General features: G+C 41.3%; 1 protein-coding gene across 2 annotated transcripts in view; it reads right to left on the bottom strand.

Annotated features, from left to right (window-relative positions):
• usp33 (ubiquitin specific peptidase 33) overlaps positions 1-16,024 on the bottom strand; it is a 118,845-nt gene that overhangs the window by 58,654 nt on the left and 44,167 nt on the right. For both annotated transcript variants that reach the window (XM_073062583.1, XM_073062582.1), the window contains exons 13-16: positions 15,645-15,757; positions 5,266-5,438; positions 5,078-5,148; positions 3,386-3,419 (exon numbers count right to left, since the gene is read on the bottom strand). In XM_073062583.1, coding sequence (XP_072918684.1) covers positions 3,386-3,419; positions 5,078-5,148; positions 5,266-5,438; positions 15,645-15,757 — 391 coding nt within the window. The remainder of the gene's footprint in view (positions 1-3,385; positions 3,420-5,077; positions 5,149-5,265; positions 5,439-15,644; positions 15,758-16,024) is intronic.

Raw genomic sequence — 16,024 nt, 5'->3', positions numbered from 1 at the left:
TGAAAACCTGGCCTGATGTTGCAACCTCTGCACTACAGTACTGCTTCGATAATAGAACGGAAAATGTTCAGCAAGGCTACTACCTATGACAAGCATGCTAACATTGAGAAATAATGTGGATTCTGTGACCAGCTACATAGAGCGGTGTACTGAGGATGTTACCATCACAAAACACATGTGGGTGAGGGCAAATCAGAAGCCCTGGCTTACTACAGAGGTCTGTGCCAGGCTGAGGGATGGTGATGCTGCTTTGAAATAAGGAGATGTGATAGTTCACAGGGATAGCTCTCAAAAACTGTGCTTTCCCACTCCGTCAGAAAGGCGAAATGGGAGTATTCTCAGAAAATTTAGTCACTTCTGCGATCCCAGAGACACAAGGCGCATGTGGCAGGGAATCCAGAGGATTACAGACTACAAGTCTATCCTGTGCATCAGTGACCAGGATGCTTCACTCCCTGAGAGGCTGAATGTATTCTACGCCTGGTTTGATGCACAGAACAAAGTGCTGGTGAGGAAGGAACCCCTCCCCACAAGACAGCAGACACTCCATCTGCTGAAGCTGAGATGAGAAAGACACTGGCCAGAGTCAACCCACTTAAAGCTGCAGGATCCGATAATATACCAGGTTGGATTCTGAAAGACTGCGCAACCCAGCTGACGGATATGTTTCCCCTCAGTTTACAAGGTGGCAACCATCATTCCAGTGCCAAAGGCAGCAATAGCATCCTACCTAAACGTCTATCATCTGGTGGCATTAATATCAACCATGATGAAATGCTTTGAGCAGCTGATCATGGAGCACATTAAGGCCTTTCTCCTGACTACACTGGACATTTTCCAGTTCACTTATCACTCAAATTGATCCATAGGTGATGCACTCCACTCTATCCTGTCCCAACTGAAAAACGAGGTCTCATATGCCAGCCCGTTGTTTATAGACTTCAGACTCCACCCAAGCCTGAATGTGGAAAAGATCAAGGAAATCATTGTGGACTTCAGGAAGGTGTAGTCAAACATCCTCCTCTGCGAATACACTGCTCCTCCATAGAGAAAGTTAAGTGCACCAGTTTCCTGGGATTTCACATTGTGGATGACCTCAGCTGGTCCCTTAATATCACCTCCCTGAACAAGGCAGCACAGCAATGCCTCCACTTTCGAAGAAGATTAAGGCAAGCAAGGCTCACAGTCCTCATCTTAACTGCATTTTACAGGAGCTCCATTGAGAGCATCCTGACAAGTTGCATCTCCATCTGGTATGGGAAGTCAAGCATCGGACTTGAAGTCCCTACAAAGGACTGTGAGAATAGCTGAGAGGATCCATCCATCGGAGACATGTATCAGGAGCGCTGCATACACAGGGCTCTTAGTATTATTAAGGATCCAACCCATCCATCCAGCATCCTCTTTGACATTTTACCAACAGGCAAGAGACTACAATGCATAAAAGCAAGAACAGTCAGGATGGGAAACAATTTCTTCCCCCAGGTCATTAGGCTTCTGAACTACCGGCTGCATCACATTTGAAGTGTCACTGGTTAATCTGTTCTGTACCTTACAATATTTAATATTAATACACTTTAGTTTGTTATTTATGTGTGATTCGTTGGTAGATCTGTAGATTTCTTCCTTAACTTCATTAGTATTACGTGTTTTACACCCTGATTCGAAGAAATGTTGTCTCGTTTCTGTATACATAGTTAATGTTATAAATATGTATGTAGTTAAAATGACAATAAACCTCACTTGTTACAAGGCTTTGTAACAGATTCCATGATTGATCAATTGAATTGGCTGTACAGAAATGCATTTATTGTCTTTGTATTACTCCATTTACAGTCATGGTCTGTAAATGCTTTCCCTTTACAAAAAGTAAGTACATATTAAAAAATAAATAAGTAGTGTAAAAAGGGACCAAAAGTAGTGAGGTAGTGTTCATGGGTTCATTGTCCATTCAGAAATTTGATGATGGAGGGGGGGAAGAAGCTCTTAGTATTCTCACAGTCTATACTTGTATATTTTTGAATAGCCTTCATTCCAAAAAAGGTTTATGCATCAAAAAGAACAACCATATGGGTTTTTCTTCATAATTTCTAATTAATTTATGATTAGATTAGCTGGTTGAGTGCTGTTACAACAACACCTTGTACTCAACGTCAGTGTAGGAACTGTGTATATTTTCTGTCTGCCTATATTGTATTTTATGTTGTGCGTTTATTATGGGTAATTTTTCATGTGGGTTAGAGAAGTACTGCACAGAAATAGCCCTTTGGCCCATCTAGTAGGGTTGGGGCGTGGTAGAAGGGAATGAGCATAGTTACATATTAATGCTTTGTCTTTAAGTTCAGTTTAGTCTAGTTGAATGCGAGGCAACTGGGGATGATACTCTTGTTGACTGTTAATTTCTCTATTATGTTATTTGATCACTAATTACACAGTTATATCGCTAACCTTAGTCTAGTTAGTTTTTTTTAAAAAACGCTACAAGATTGCTCGTCTTTGCTGGTTTTGTAATGAATGATCAAACACACTTTTCTCAATTTGGAAATTCGTTATTTTAGGAGTGTATCATACAGTACAACCCCACCCAACTCAGACTCTAAGTGGCTTTGGCTTGATTTCAAGTACGTAACCGTTACAGTCAGGAAGATGTAATTGATCTAAGATTCCACAAAGGGGATGTCATGTGCACATACACAGTTACTGGGTGTCAACGTCCTGTAAGACCTATCCAGGGCACAACATATTGATGCCATTACGAAGAAGACATGCCAGTGACTATATCTCATTAGGAGTTCATTTAGTGTGTTACCAAAGATTCTGGCAAATTTCTACAGATGTACTTTGGAGAGTATTCAAACTGATCGCCCATTTGGTTTGGAGGGGCCATTGCACAGGATTAAAAAAAAACCTTGCAGAGGATTGTAGTCTTAGCCAGCTCCTTCGTGGGCACCATCCTCGTCACCATCAAGGACATCTTCAAAAGGTGATGCCTCAAAAAGGCGGCATCCATCATCAAGGACACCTTTACCCTGGTCATGTCAACTTCTCATTACAATCATCAGGGAGGAGATACAGGGATTAACTTCCTCTCCTCTGTCATCAAATTTCTGAATGGACAATGAACCCATGAACACCACCTCAATCCTTCCCCCTTTTTCTTTCCATGACCTTCTATTCTCTCCTTCTCTAGCCCTGTATCTCTTTCACCAATCAACTACCACATTGCAAACACAGCTCCATGAGTCAAAAACAAGCTGACCAAGGAGGAAACCACCATAATACTCCCCAGAACCACTTGCCACAGAGTACCTTTAGTCATAGAATCATACAGCACGGAAACAGGCCATTCAGCCCATCTGAGATCTAATAAAAGAACAATACTTACTTTTTACACTTTTCACAGCTGTACATGTTATCGCCTGGAAAAACAGAACAATTTTACAAAAGGATATAAATATCAATGTGCAGCACCACAGAAGCAAAGCTTAAATAAAAGATAAATAGATTTCTACCTATTTGAGTATATTCTGCTCCTAAGAACTGCTGCAGTTTCAAAGCATACAATTGCTGACCAACATATCAATATCAAACAGTCCTATAGAAAGCTGATAGTCCCATTCTTCAGACATCTTGATGGCCTAGCAGCAGGGCCCCATTTCCCACACTCTCCTTAAACTCAGCAGGTGCCTGTACTTCACGAGGTCATCAGAAGATTTTGCTATACAATTGTACACTACCTACAAAGAGTGAATTAAAAATGTGTTGAAGTAGTAATTATTAGATAAAGCAATATATAATAGTCCAGAATATCATCCAATCCTGCATCACTGAAGTTATGAAGGTGCCGGACTATCTGAGTGTTACTGTAACATACAAAACTACACTACACACTCACATTGATCTCAGCCAAAAGGCTGAGAAGGGTGGAACCATAGCATAGCACTTGGCATGATGCTATTACATCTCATGGTGACTGAGTTCAGAATTCAGAATTCCAGCATCCTCTGCAAGGAGTCTCTGTCCATCCACCCTGTAGGATGCATGGGTTTTCCTTAAGTGCTCTGGTTTCCTCCCACAGTCCTAAGACTTGCTGGATAGGTTAACTAGTCATTGTAAATTGTCCTGTGATTAGGTTAGGGTTAAATTGGGGTTGTTGGGGGTTGCTGAGGCAACGTGGCCCAAGGAAGTGGAAGGGTCTACTCCACACTGAATCTCTAAATATAAAACTAAGTTTCTTCCATTCCCAAGGCATCTTTGCTGGAATCTATTTTAATGGGTATCTGTGTTATGTTCCCAAAAGCCTAGCCTTGACTTCAAAGGTTGACAAGACTGATGAACCCTTACAATGTCAGAGTGAGAGTACTCTCTTAACCTAATATACATGAAAACAATGTAGAATCATACGAGCATGAAAAGCATGGTGTAAATGGAACGACTTGCCAGAATAAGTGGTTACAGGCGGTACATAAGTAACCTTTAAGTGCTGGACGGGTACGAGGAGGAGTGGAACTTACAGCGTACAGCACTATGCTACAGAAACAGACCCTTTAGCTGTCTAGTCCATGTGAAGTTGAATTCTGCCCAGTTCCATCGACCCACACCTGAACTTCTTTTAAATGTTGCAATTGAACCCGCATCTACCACTTTTGTTGGCAGCTCGTTCCACACTTTCATCATCCTGAGTGAAGATGATCCCCCCCCCAAGATTCCCCTTAAAAATGTCACTTTTCACTCTTAACCTATGACCTCCAATACTAATTTATAATTTATAACATGCTTAGACTACAAGTGGGATCAGTACAGATGACAAACTGATGTATCAACATTTAGGTAATATAGCCACAATATGACATATGTACCAGTGCATAACACAAGACAAACATCCAGATGTCACAGTTTATACATTTCTATGCGCATAAACACTGCTACTAACATTGCTAATTCAAGAAATAGCCTAAAAATTAAAATAAGAGCAATTTTATCTTTTAAATGAGTTATTAGAGCCTGCCATCACCACCCTACCTTCATTTCCCCCAATGTTTAAATAGCTTAGTTTTTCTACAAGGTTCCTACTCACCTTTAAGCTCATCTCTAGCGAAAAAGGCAGCCAGACAATCCTGCAAGGATACTACAGGACCCCAGAACCAACTAGGAAAACAAAAGATAGCAAACACAGAAATATTATTGATTTGAAAAGGCTAACATTACTTTTCTTTGACCACTTTAACTGCCAAAGGTGTAACAAAATTAAAGTTTGCTGCGCACCTCTTAATGTATTCCATGACATATGCAATCCAACCTTGTGGTGCATAGGCCTCACCACATGACCCTGCTTTCACTAACGACATCTGGTGACTTGAGGAATGAAGCCTGGCTAAGTCTTCCTTACCCGGGATAGGCAGGGAGAGATCTTGAAATGTCTCCAAAGTGGTGGACACCTAAGAACAAATAAACAGGCAAAAGCAATATAGATAAGTACAGAAGTTAATATTGTAATTATTGATTAAGATAAAATACACATTAAAATAATAGCATGTTAGCAATAATGCAAGATCACAAGACATAGGAGCAGAATTAGGCCATTCGGCCCATTGGGTCAGCTCTGCCATTCTATCATGGCTTATTTTCCATTTCAACCCCATTTTTTATTTTAGAGATACAGTACAGTAATGGGCCCTACTAGTCCACGAGCCTGCATCACCTAATTACACTCATGTGACTGATCAACCTATTAACCTGTACGTCTTTAGAACATGGCAGAAAACCAGAGCACCCGGGAAAATCCATGCTGTCCTGGGGAGAACATGAATATAGCCAAACGAAACAGTGTTCCTCCGGGGTCAAGGTGCAAAATACATTACCAATAACACACAGCACATTGCACATATGGTTTCAATTTCAGAAAAAAACATACAATCACAAAGAGCAAAAATAAGTAATATAGCACAAGTCCCTATGTGGCATGACTGGATTGATGGCAAGTTGTTCTGGTCCAGCTTGTTCACCCACTAGGCAAACACTAGAGGGCAGCACTGAGCAAACTGGAGAGCAACACCACCTTGGTCTCTCCTCCCCTGGGCAACTGCCACAAGGACACCGCAGCCTTGGCCTGGGCCTAGGCCTTGCTACAGCTGAGACAACACAGCTCCCCTGCCATTGGTCATGCCAATGAACCAGTGAGCTAGACTTGCAGTATTCTACGATACCAATGTCCAACAGAATTTTGCGATCACAATAAAAATGTCCTTCTCAGCACAATGGTACGCAATAAGTGCAGGTGACAAAACAACAAGAGTATGCAATAAGTCTAGTTCCATCGTTAGAGTTATTGCTGATGGAATAGTCCTGCAGTACTTGATGTTATTAGTATCCAGCAGTGACTTGCAATCATAAAAAAGACTTGCAAGATGAACAAAAGCACCTTTGATTGGACCCTGAGTGGCCGCTGCATCTGAGCGCACCATCCTTACTATGGTTGCACAACACTATTACAGCCAAGGGCATCAGAGTTCAGATCTGGCATCTTCTGTAAGGAGTTTCTACGTTCTCCCCATGAACACATGGGTTTCCACTGGGTATTCTGGTTTGCTCCCACGGTCCAAAGACAAATGGTCAGTAGGTTAACTGGTCGTTGTAAATTGCTCTTTGATGAGGCTAGGGTTAAATAGGTGGATTGCTGGGCGGTGCGACTTAGTGGGCTGGTAGGGTCTATTCCGCAATATATCTCTAAATAAATAAATAAAGTCAAGAACCTATCAACCTCCACTTTATTTGCCATGACAGCTGTCTGTGGCAAAGAATTCCCACAAATTCACCACCCTCTGGCTAAAGATATTCCTCCACATCTTTTCCACAGAGATGTCCTTCTATTCTGAGGCTGAGTCCTCTGGTCCTAAACTCCCCACCTATAGGAAACATCCTCGCCATGTCTACTCTGTCTAGGCCCTTTGATATTTGGTGGGTTTCAATGATATCTCCCTCACTGTTCTAAACTTTGCAAGTACAGGTCCAGAGCTATCAAATGCTACTCATAAGTTAACCCTTTCATTCCCGGGATCATTCTCATGAACCTCCTCTGGATCCTCTCCGGTGCCAGCAATATAGCTCAAAGGGGAGAGTCACTTTTAGGGGACAATCTAAATTACAGGGAGAACGAAAGGATTAGAGCAACTGAGACATTGACAACTAAACCTGCTAAATACTAATGTAAAGGGAAACTGCTAATGGATAGCATTCATACTCTGCTATCAGTTGGTAATTGCAGGGTTTTTACAAGGGCTGGTTTTTCCCTACACACAATATACAGTTCCTTTTGCATTAAATGCTCAAAGAAGTACAACACAAAAACATGCCCTTTGGCCCATCTAGTCCATGCCAAAACCATTTAAATTGCCTACTCCCATCAACCTGCATCAGGACCATAGCTCTCCATACCTCTAATATCCATGAACCTATTGTTACGTTCCCCAGTAACCGGGTAATTTTCCAGCAAAGATAGATGGGTCCACCGACGCCTGATGCTACTATTTTCAAACATTTTTATTTATAAAGGGGCACAAACGTATGGTTAATACAAAACATTCAGATCATATACGTCGTCACAACTCAATCTAAAGCACAGGTATAGTAATAATCAATCAGAAATAAGCTCTATCGTTGTCTAGGGGTAATGTAGATATATATTGTTTACTGGATATTTAAAAGTCTTTTTGCGGTCACTGCAGTTTCACCCGCTGCCGTCGTTGTGGTGTCGCGTTGGTGCACTTTTGTTAGACAGAGAGAGAGAGGGGGGGATGAAAGAGTTACCCGACAGGTTTTCCAACCTGGAGGAGTTCGGTTTATCGGAGCCTCGTTGGGGGAATGAACGCTCATCTGTGGCCTCCCCTGTAGCTAAGCCGTTCTTCCGTTGTGGGGTCACCAATCCCAGACAAGGAAAAGACGCACACGAACCCCACCACCAGCTGTCGCTATCAAAACGCTGTCACAGGATCTCAAGCGCGTCTTCTGGTGCGTCTGGCGCCCCGCCTCGGCAGCCCACCTTTTATCTGGACTGGCAGGGTTGTAGATGTCCATCAGGGTGGGGGGGGGGGGCGAGGCAATCCTTCCCCCATCACCCATCTCACATTGCCCTGAGATTTTGCACGTAGGCCAGTTCCTTATCCCACAAAGGTGTCTCCCAAGACAATGGCTATGTCCGAGGCTTTTGTCTTGTTGAGCGACCAGCCCACCAGCCCACATTCCAAACCGTAAGGCTCTCTCTCTCTCTTGCGATTCTCACAGAGGAGGGGGCTGAGGTCATGACACTATCCAAACTTTGCTTAAACAATGAAATTGAGCTTGTATGCACCACTTATATTGGCAGCTCATTCCACACTCTCATGACCCGAGTGAACAAATTACCAAAAATACATGGACCTTGGGTTTAAAAAAAATCTAAGGAACAGTAAAGTTCAAAGAAAAATTTCTTATCACAGTACGTACATGTCACCACCTGGAGTTTTTTTTTTAGCATACTTAGCAAATCTATAGAACAGTAACTATAAACTATAAACATCAGGAACTATTAACTGTAAACAAACTGTGCAAATGCAAATATAAATAAATAGCAATAAATAACGAGCATGAAATAATAATACAAATTAAATGTGTGGTTATCCCCTTTTATTCAAGAGCCTGATGGTTGAGGGCTATTAACTGCTCTCGAACCTGGTGGTGCAAGTCTAGAGGCTCTTGTACCTTCTACCTGATGGCAGCAGCGAGCAAACAGCACAGCCTGGGTGGTGAGGATCTTTGATGATGGATGCTGCTTTTAGACAATAGACAATAGGTGCAGAAGTAGACCATTCGGCCCTTTGAGCCTGCACCGCCATTTTGAGATCATGGCTGATCATCTACTATCAATACCCGGTTCCTGCCTTGTCCCCATATCCCTTGATTCCCCTATCCATAAGATACCTATCTAGCTCCTTCTTGAAAGCATCCAGAGAATTGGCCTCCACTGCCTTCCGAGGCAGTGCATTCCAGACCCCCACAACTCTCTGGGAGAAGAAGTTTTTCCTTAACTCTGTCCTAAATGACCTACCCCTTATTCTCAAACCATGCCCTCTGGTACTGGACTCTCCCAGCATCTGGAACATATTTCCTGCCTCTATCTTGTCCAATCCCTTAATAATCTTATATGTTGCAATCAGATCCCCTCTCAATCTCCTTAATTCCAGCGTGTACAAGCCCAGTCTCTCTAACCTCTCTGCGTAAGACAGTCCGGACATCCCAGGAATTAACCTTGTGAATCTACGCTGTACTTCCTCTACAGCCAGGATGTCCTTCCTTAACCCTGGAGACCAAAACAGTACACAATACTCCAGGTGTGGTCTCACCAGGGTCCTGTACAAATGCAAGAGGATTTCCTTGCTCTTGTACTCAATTCCCTTTGTAATAAAGGCCAACATTCCATTAGCCTTCTTCACTGCCTGCTGCACTTGCTCATTCACCTTCAGTGACTGATAAACAAGGACTCCTAGATCTCTTTGTATTTCTCCCTTTCCTAACTCTACACCGTTCAGATAATAATCTGCCTTCCTGTTCTTACTCCCAAAGTGGATAACCTCACACTTATTCACATTAAACGTCATCTGCCAAGTATCTGCCCACTCACCCAGCCTATCCAAGTCACCCTGAATTCTCCTAACATCCTCATCACATGTCACACTGCCACCCAGCTTAGTATCATCAGCAAACTTGCTGATGTTATTCTCAATGCTTCAATGCCATTGCTTTTCTACAGCAATGTTTCATGTAGATGTGCTCAATGGTTGGGTGGGTTTTACCTGCAATGTACTGAGCTAAATTCACTACCTTTTGTAGGATTTTCTGCTCAAAAACATTGGTGTTCCCATACCAGGTTGTAATGCTGCCTGTCAGCACACTTTCTACTGCATGTCTATAGAAATTTTCCAAGGTTTTCAATGATATGCCAATTTTCTGCAGACTCCTGAGGAAGTTGAAGCACTTTTGTGCTTTCTTCACAATAATATTTATATGATGGGCCCAGGAGATGATGACACCCAGGAATTCAAAGTTACTGATCCTCTCCACCTCTGATCCTCCAATGATAACAGGCTAATGGACCTTTGGTTTCCCTCTCCTGAAGTCTACAGTTCCTTGGTCTTGTTGACATTGAGTGAGAGGGTGTTATTGCAGCACTCAGAGAAATTTTCAATCTCCCTCCTTTGATGCAGCCCACAATAGTGGTATCATCAGCAAACCTATATCTAGTGCTGGAGCTGACCTTAGCCACACAGTCATAGGTGTAAAATGAGTAGAGCAGGGGGCTAAGTACAAATCCCCGAGGTGCACCTGTGCTGATGGAAATTGGGGAAGAGATGTTGTTGCCATTCCAAACTGACTGGGGTCTGCAAGTGATGAAATCCAGGATCCAATTTCACAATGGGGTATTAAGGCCCGGATCTTGGAATTTACTGGCTAGTTTAGAGGGGGTGATGGTGTTAAATGCTGAGCTGTAATCGATAAAGATCCTGATGTATGCACCTTTATTGTCCAGATGTTCCAGGGTCGTGTGAAGGCCAATGAGATAACATCTGCTGTAGTGTGAGTGCTTCAGTAGGTGAATTGGAGCAGATCAAAGCTGCCATTCAGACAGAAGTTGATCTGTTACAATACCAGCCTCTCAAAACACTTCATCACTGTGGAAGCAAGTGCCACTGGGAGATAGTCATTTAGACAGGTTACCATGATCTTCTTGGGCACCAGTATGACTGAAGCCAGCTTGAAGCTGCTTGAAGTACCACATACTGCTGAAGCGGGTTGAAGATATCCATGAACACTCCAGACGGTTGGTCAGCACAAGTCTTCAGTACTTGGCCAAGTACTCCGTCCAGTATGTAAAATAATTACCAATAATATTACCCCAGGGATTCTTTTTTCAGCAGCAAGCAGAAGAATGATTACCTTGAGCAATCAATAACTTTAGTGTGACAAGCAATGTCAGTATCAGTGTCAAACAATTCCAGAGTCAAAGAATCCCAGGGGCCTTGACTTTTATAACCAGAGAAAAAATGGCTCAAGTCACTTAGCACTTTAGTTGTAGGGGTGTTTATTAAGTACATCAAAAAAACAAACTTACAAAAGTTAGTGAAAAGAAAACTGCCAATATTTTAAAATAGTTATCTACCAGACAACACCAAATAGCTCCATACTTTGTCTAGTGTGAATTCCTAGCAGCCCTGATCTCTCTCACACTGAGAGCGAAGAGTCCCATTTATTAGGCAATAGAACATACTATCTTTAATTACCCACAAAGTTAATTTAAGACTACACATGAATTAAAATATGATGCACCCCACTATGTAGTTCTAAGCATATTACAAAATAAACAGAAGTATCTACCTTTAATACAGTATACAAACAACACATCCCCAATACTAAAGAAATGGAATATTCTGCTGTATATGGTGGAAAAGGAATCACAAAGCCAGAAAGAACGCACGAGCTCAGTTTAGAACCCATTATGAGAATACACCGGAGAAGACCTATGAACTGCGTACACTCAGCACAACGACAGCAGAATGATGAGGCAGTGTGTGCGTGTATAAATGTGCATGTGTGTAAGGAGTGTGTTTACCGAGTGCTCTCAGTCACACACCCTCGTAAAAACTGGCATTTCTGCTGAGTCCGTGTCTGCTTGGAAAACTGCACCCTGCACAAGAGAACTATTTACATAATGCATCAAATCCCTCAAGGTACCTAATCCCACAGTGCATTATTATATGCCTTGCACAGATGTCCCTGGATCACACTAACAGGATATCTTCAGCCTAAGTTTACAATTACTGCCATAGAGTTAAAATACATCAATCATCATTCTCATCCTGAAAGAAATGTTCTTCCATAAATAGTAGACGAAGGTCACTTGCAATTTTGAGAATTAAAGCAGTCTGGTTGAGCATAAACCAGATTAACCTTTGCACTCAGATTTCCTCTGTCCCAGCCAACTATGTAGATATTAACTCTGCCTCGCCAAGTACAAAAAATGATTTAGTGAAATAAATTAAAATGAACCTTATTTTAAATTAATGTTAAAACAGATGCAATAGCTTTTTCTATTAACACATCAAAAGAGGATAACCCCAAGCAGTTGACACTTGCACACTTCTATAGAATAAAGGCTTCCTATTTATTCTATAGAAGTGCAGGGATTTAAAGATTGCAAGCACAAAGACACCCCTATTAGTTCTTACAGCTGTCCGGAGATTAAATGACTAATTTTAAATCATGCACCCCTATATTGGGGTGGCTGCCATAAACAATTCATACTGAGATCAAAATAGCTGTAAGCTGTAAAAATATTTTAAATTCCATATTAAGTAAGTAACTTATTTATTTAGAGTTGATATTCAAAATTAAAGATGTACAACAAGAGCTAAACAAGTTAATGGTCAGGTTAGTTCAGTTCAGAATCATTACATGTCATGAAATCTGTTATTATGTTGCAGCAGTACAGTGCAATATAATGCATGATATATACTATAAATGCAAAAATATATAAATAAATAGTACAAAAAGTATTGAGGTAGCGTTAATAGATTCATGGATCATTCATAAATCCGATGGAGGAGGGAAAGAAGCTATTCTAAAACACTGAGTGTCGATCTACAGACTCGGTACTTCCTGCCTGAATATTAGCAATGAGAAGGCACATCCGGTTTGGTGGGGGTCCTTAATAAGGGGGTTCTTTTTGAGGCATTGACTTTTAAAGATGTTTTAATATCCTATCGAGTTTTGGTACTCTTGAAACGCAGGGAGAGGATGCAGCAATTAAGCCCTTGATTGTTCTACCACTTAAAGCTGATCTGTATCCGGACACCATTCAGTCACCTTTCGATCAACAGTATATTCATTGATAATGCTGAGCAATACGTATTTATTCACCTCCACATTTTAATTGAACTCCAGCACTCCTAATCTTTTGATGAAGAAAAGAACATCCACAACTCAACTGCACAAATAAGGCTCCATAATTTAATCCTAAAATAGCTTGGATTTAATTTAATGCCCTTCCCCTGTCTTCTGGATTTCCCAATCAATAAATGTATTTTTGTAACTCTTGTACTGCATAAGACCATCAGACATAGGAGCAGAATTAAGCCATCTAGCCATTGAGTCTGCTCCGCCATTCTATCATGGCTGATTTATTATCCCTCTCAACCCCATTCTCCTGCCTTCTCCCCATAACTTTCGACACCCTCACTAATCAAGAACTTATCAACCTCTGCTTTAAATATACCCAATGGTTTGGGCTCCATAGCCATCCTTGGTAATGAATTCCACAGATTCACCACCCTCTGGCTAAAGAAATCCCTCATCTCTGATATAAAGGGATGCGAGGCTGTGCCCTCTGGTCCTAGACTCTTCTACTATTGTAAACATCCTCTCCATGTTCACCTCATCCAAGCCTTTCAATATTCATTGTTTCAATGAGAACATCTTTTTACACTAACAGTGGCTACTGGACTACACCGAGCTCAATGGAATTGAAGGCAATTTTTATGTAACCTAACAGAATTTAACCCTTTAAGATCTTACATTATTCTAAAGAATCTGTACTATATCACCTCTATGGCCAATGCATTGTGTTGTCCAAAAACTGAACAGCTATAATCAGATCACAGCTTGACAACAATTGGAAGAGTGTCAAGGCCATAAAGTGGATGCAGATGAAATCCACCGCAAAGATATTAGGATTGAGAAACCTTAAGTTAGCAGAAATTCTCATTAGCAAAAGTTCACCGATAGAGTTATTGAGTTGTACAGCATAGATACAGGCCATGTAGCCTAACTTGCCCACTGCAACCAGTAAACACCCTGCCATATTAAATCCATCTCCCAGTACATCATTAACAACCCTCTACACCCCAGCAATCTAAGTGTTTATCTACATACTTCTTTAATGCTTTCAGCTACTCTAACCACTTTCTCAAGGAGTGCATTCCATGTACTTATCGCTCTCTGGGAGAAGGTGTCCCTCACATATTTACCCAAAATCCATGTTGTCCAGTTCAGTCTACTTCTGATATAAGGAAAAGGATCCAACAGTCCACACCATCTATAACCTTCACGACTTGATATACTGCTGTCAATGTCAGCTTTTAATTTCCTTTGCTTCAACCAGAACTATCATTGTCACCAGTCTCTCTCTATCCCAGGCAACATCCTGGTAAATACCCACTCCACCCTCTCCAGTGCCATCACATCCTCCTTGCAGCACAGTGACCAGAGATGTGCACACATCATAGGAGCAGAATTCGGCCCATCGAGTCTGCATCATCATACCATCATGACTAATTTATTAACCTTCTCAACTTCATTCTCCTGCCTTCTCTCTGCAATGTTTGATGTCCCTACTAATTAAGAACCTATCAATATCCATTTTAAATATATCCAATAACTTGGCTTCCACAGCCGCCTGTGGCAATGAATTACACAGATTCACCATTCTCTGGCTGAAGAATTCCTTATCTCTGTTATAAATGGACATTCTTCTATTCTGAGGCTATGCCCTCTGGTCCTAGACTCTCAAAGTATTGAAAGCATGCTCTCTATGTCCACTCTATCTAGATCTTTCAAAATCCGGTAGCTTTCAATGAAATCCTGCCTCATTTTTCTAAACCCCAGGAGTAAAGGCCCAGAGCTGTCAAATGCTCCTCATACATTAAACCGTTTATTCCCTGGATTATTCTCATGAACATGCTCTGGATGCTCTCCAATGCCAGCACATCCTTTCCTAGATAAGAGGCCCAAAACTGCTCACAATACTCCATATGAGCAATGCCTTATAGAGTTTCAGCATTAAATCCTTGTTTTATATTCTAGCCCTCTTGAAATGTGTGCAGCTGAGGTCTGACAAAGTTTTCATGTTGGAGCATAACCTCCCTAGTTACTCATCCAATGCCCCCACTAACGAAAGCCAGTATCCCTTATGCCTTCCTAACCATGTTGTCTACCTATGGACTTGTTCTTAAAGGTCCTTTTGTTCCTCAGTGTTCCCCAAGACTCAAATGTGGTGTATGTCTTAGTCTGACCAGTGCTCCCAAAATAAGTCAATAAAGTAGCAAAGGCAAAATATAAAGATTCTCAAAGAGTATGAAAGGTATTAGAAGTATAACCATACCCATGGGTCTCTTGGAGCTCTTCTTTAAACAGAGTCATACACATAAAATGCTGGAGGAACTCAGCAGGTCAGGCAGCATCTATAGGGAGGAATAAATAGTTGATGCTTTCAGCCAAGACCTTTCATCAGGATTGGTAAGAGTCCAAGTGCCTTTCCAGTCCTAATAAAGGACAGTTTATTACTTTCCATAGATGCTGCTTGACCTGGTGAGTTTCTCCAGCATTTAGTGTGTGTTACTCTGGATTTCCAGCATCTGCAGAATCTTGTGTTTCTATTTCAAGCATTTCCATTTTCAACAGCAACATACAAGGTGCAATTGGCCCTACTGCACATTTTCAAATATGCAGACATAGTATCTTTTAATTTCAATAGGTTAAAAGATAGAGGAGAATGCAAGTCTCTGTCCTGAATAGTCTACAAAAATATATACGCTGGTTAAAACAAAATGCACACTTACCCGATCACAGGTTAGACATTGCACAGAGCTCACAACTGTACCATCGAAGACGTCGGAGATAACGCTCTTGTACTTCGCTTGTTTTCTCTTTTTCGGTGGTGTAAAAGAGGCAACTTAAGTAGAAACCAAATGAAAAGAATTTTACTGGGAAGGAATTTTTAAATTAAAATGTTATGAACTTGACACACTAATGAAGAAACACTAGGTTTTAATTGATTGGGTAAAAGAAAAGAGGAAGTAGGAGATATTTGGCACCTGGGCTCCAAATGTGACAAAGAAGAAAAAGGAAATTCCCAATGTTTCCATGAAAATAACTTGATCAGCACCAATTCCATCCCAGTCCAAAAAAAAATTCAGGAAGTTAAAAAAAATATATTAAG

This window comes from Hemitrygon akajei, chromosome 12 (assembly GCF_048418815.1).
Source record: "Hemitrygon akajei chromosome 12, sHemAka1.3, whole genome shotgun sequence".
Classification (NCBI taxonomy): domain Eukaryota; kingdom Metazoa; phylum Chordata; class Chondrichthyes; order Myliobatiformes; family Dasyatidae; genus Hemitrygon; species Hemitrygon akajei.
This window is presented reverse-complemented; position numbering and strand designations above follow the sequence as displayed.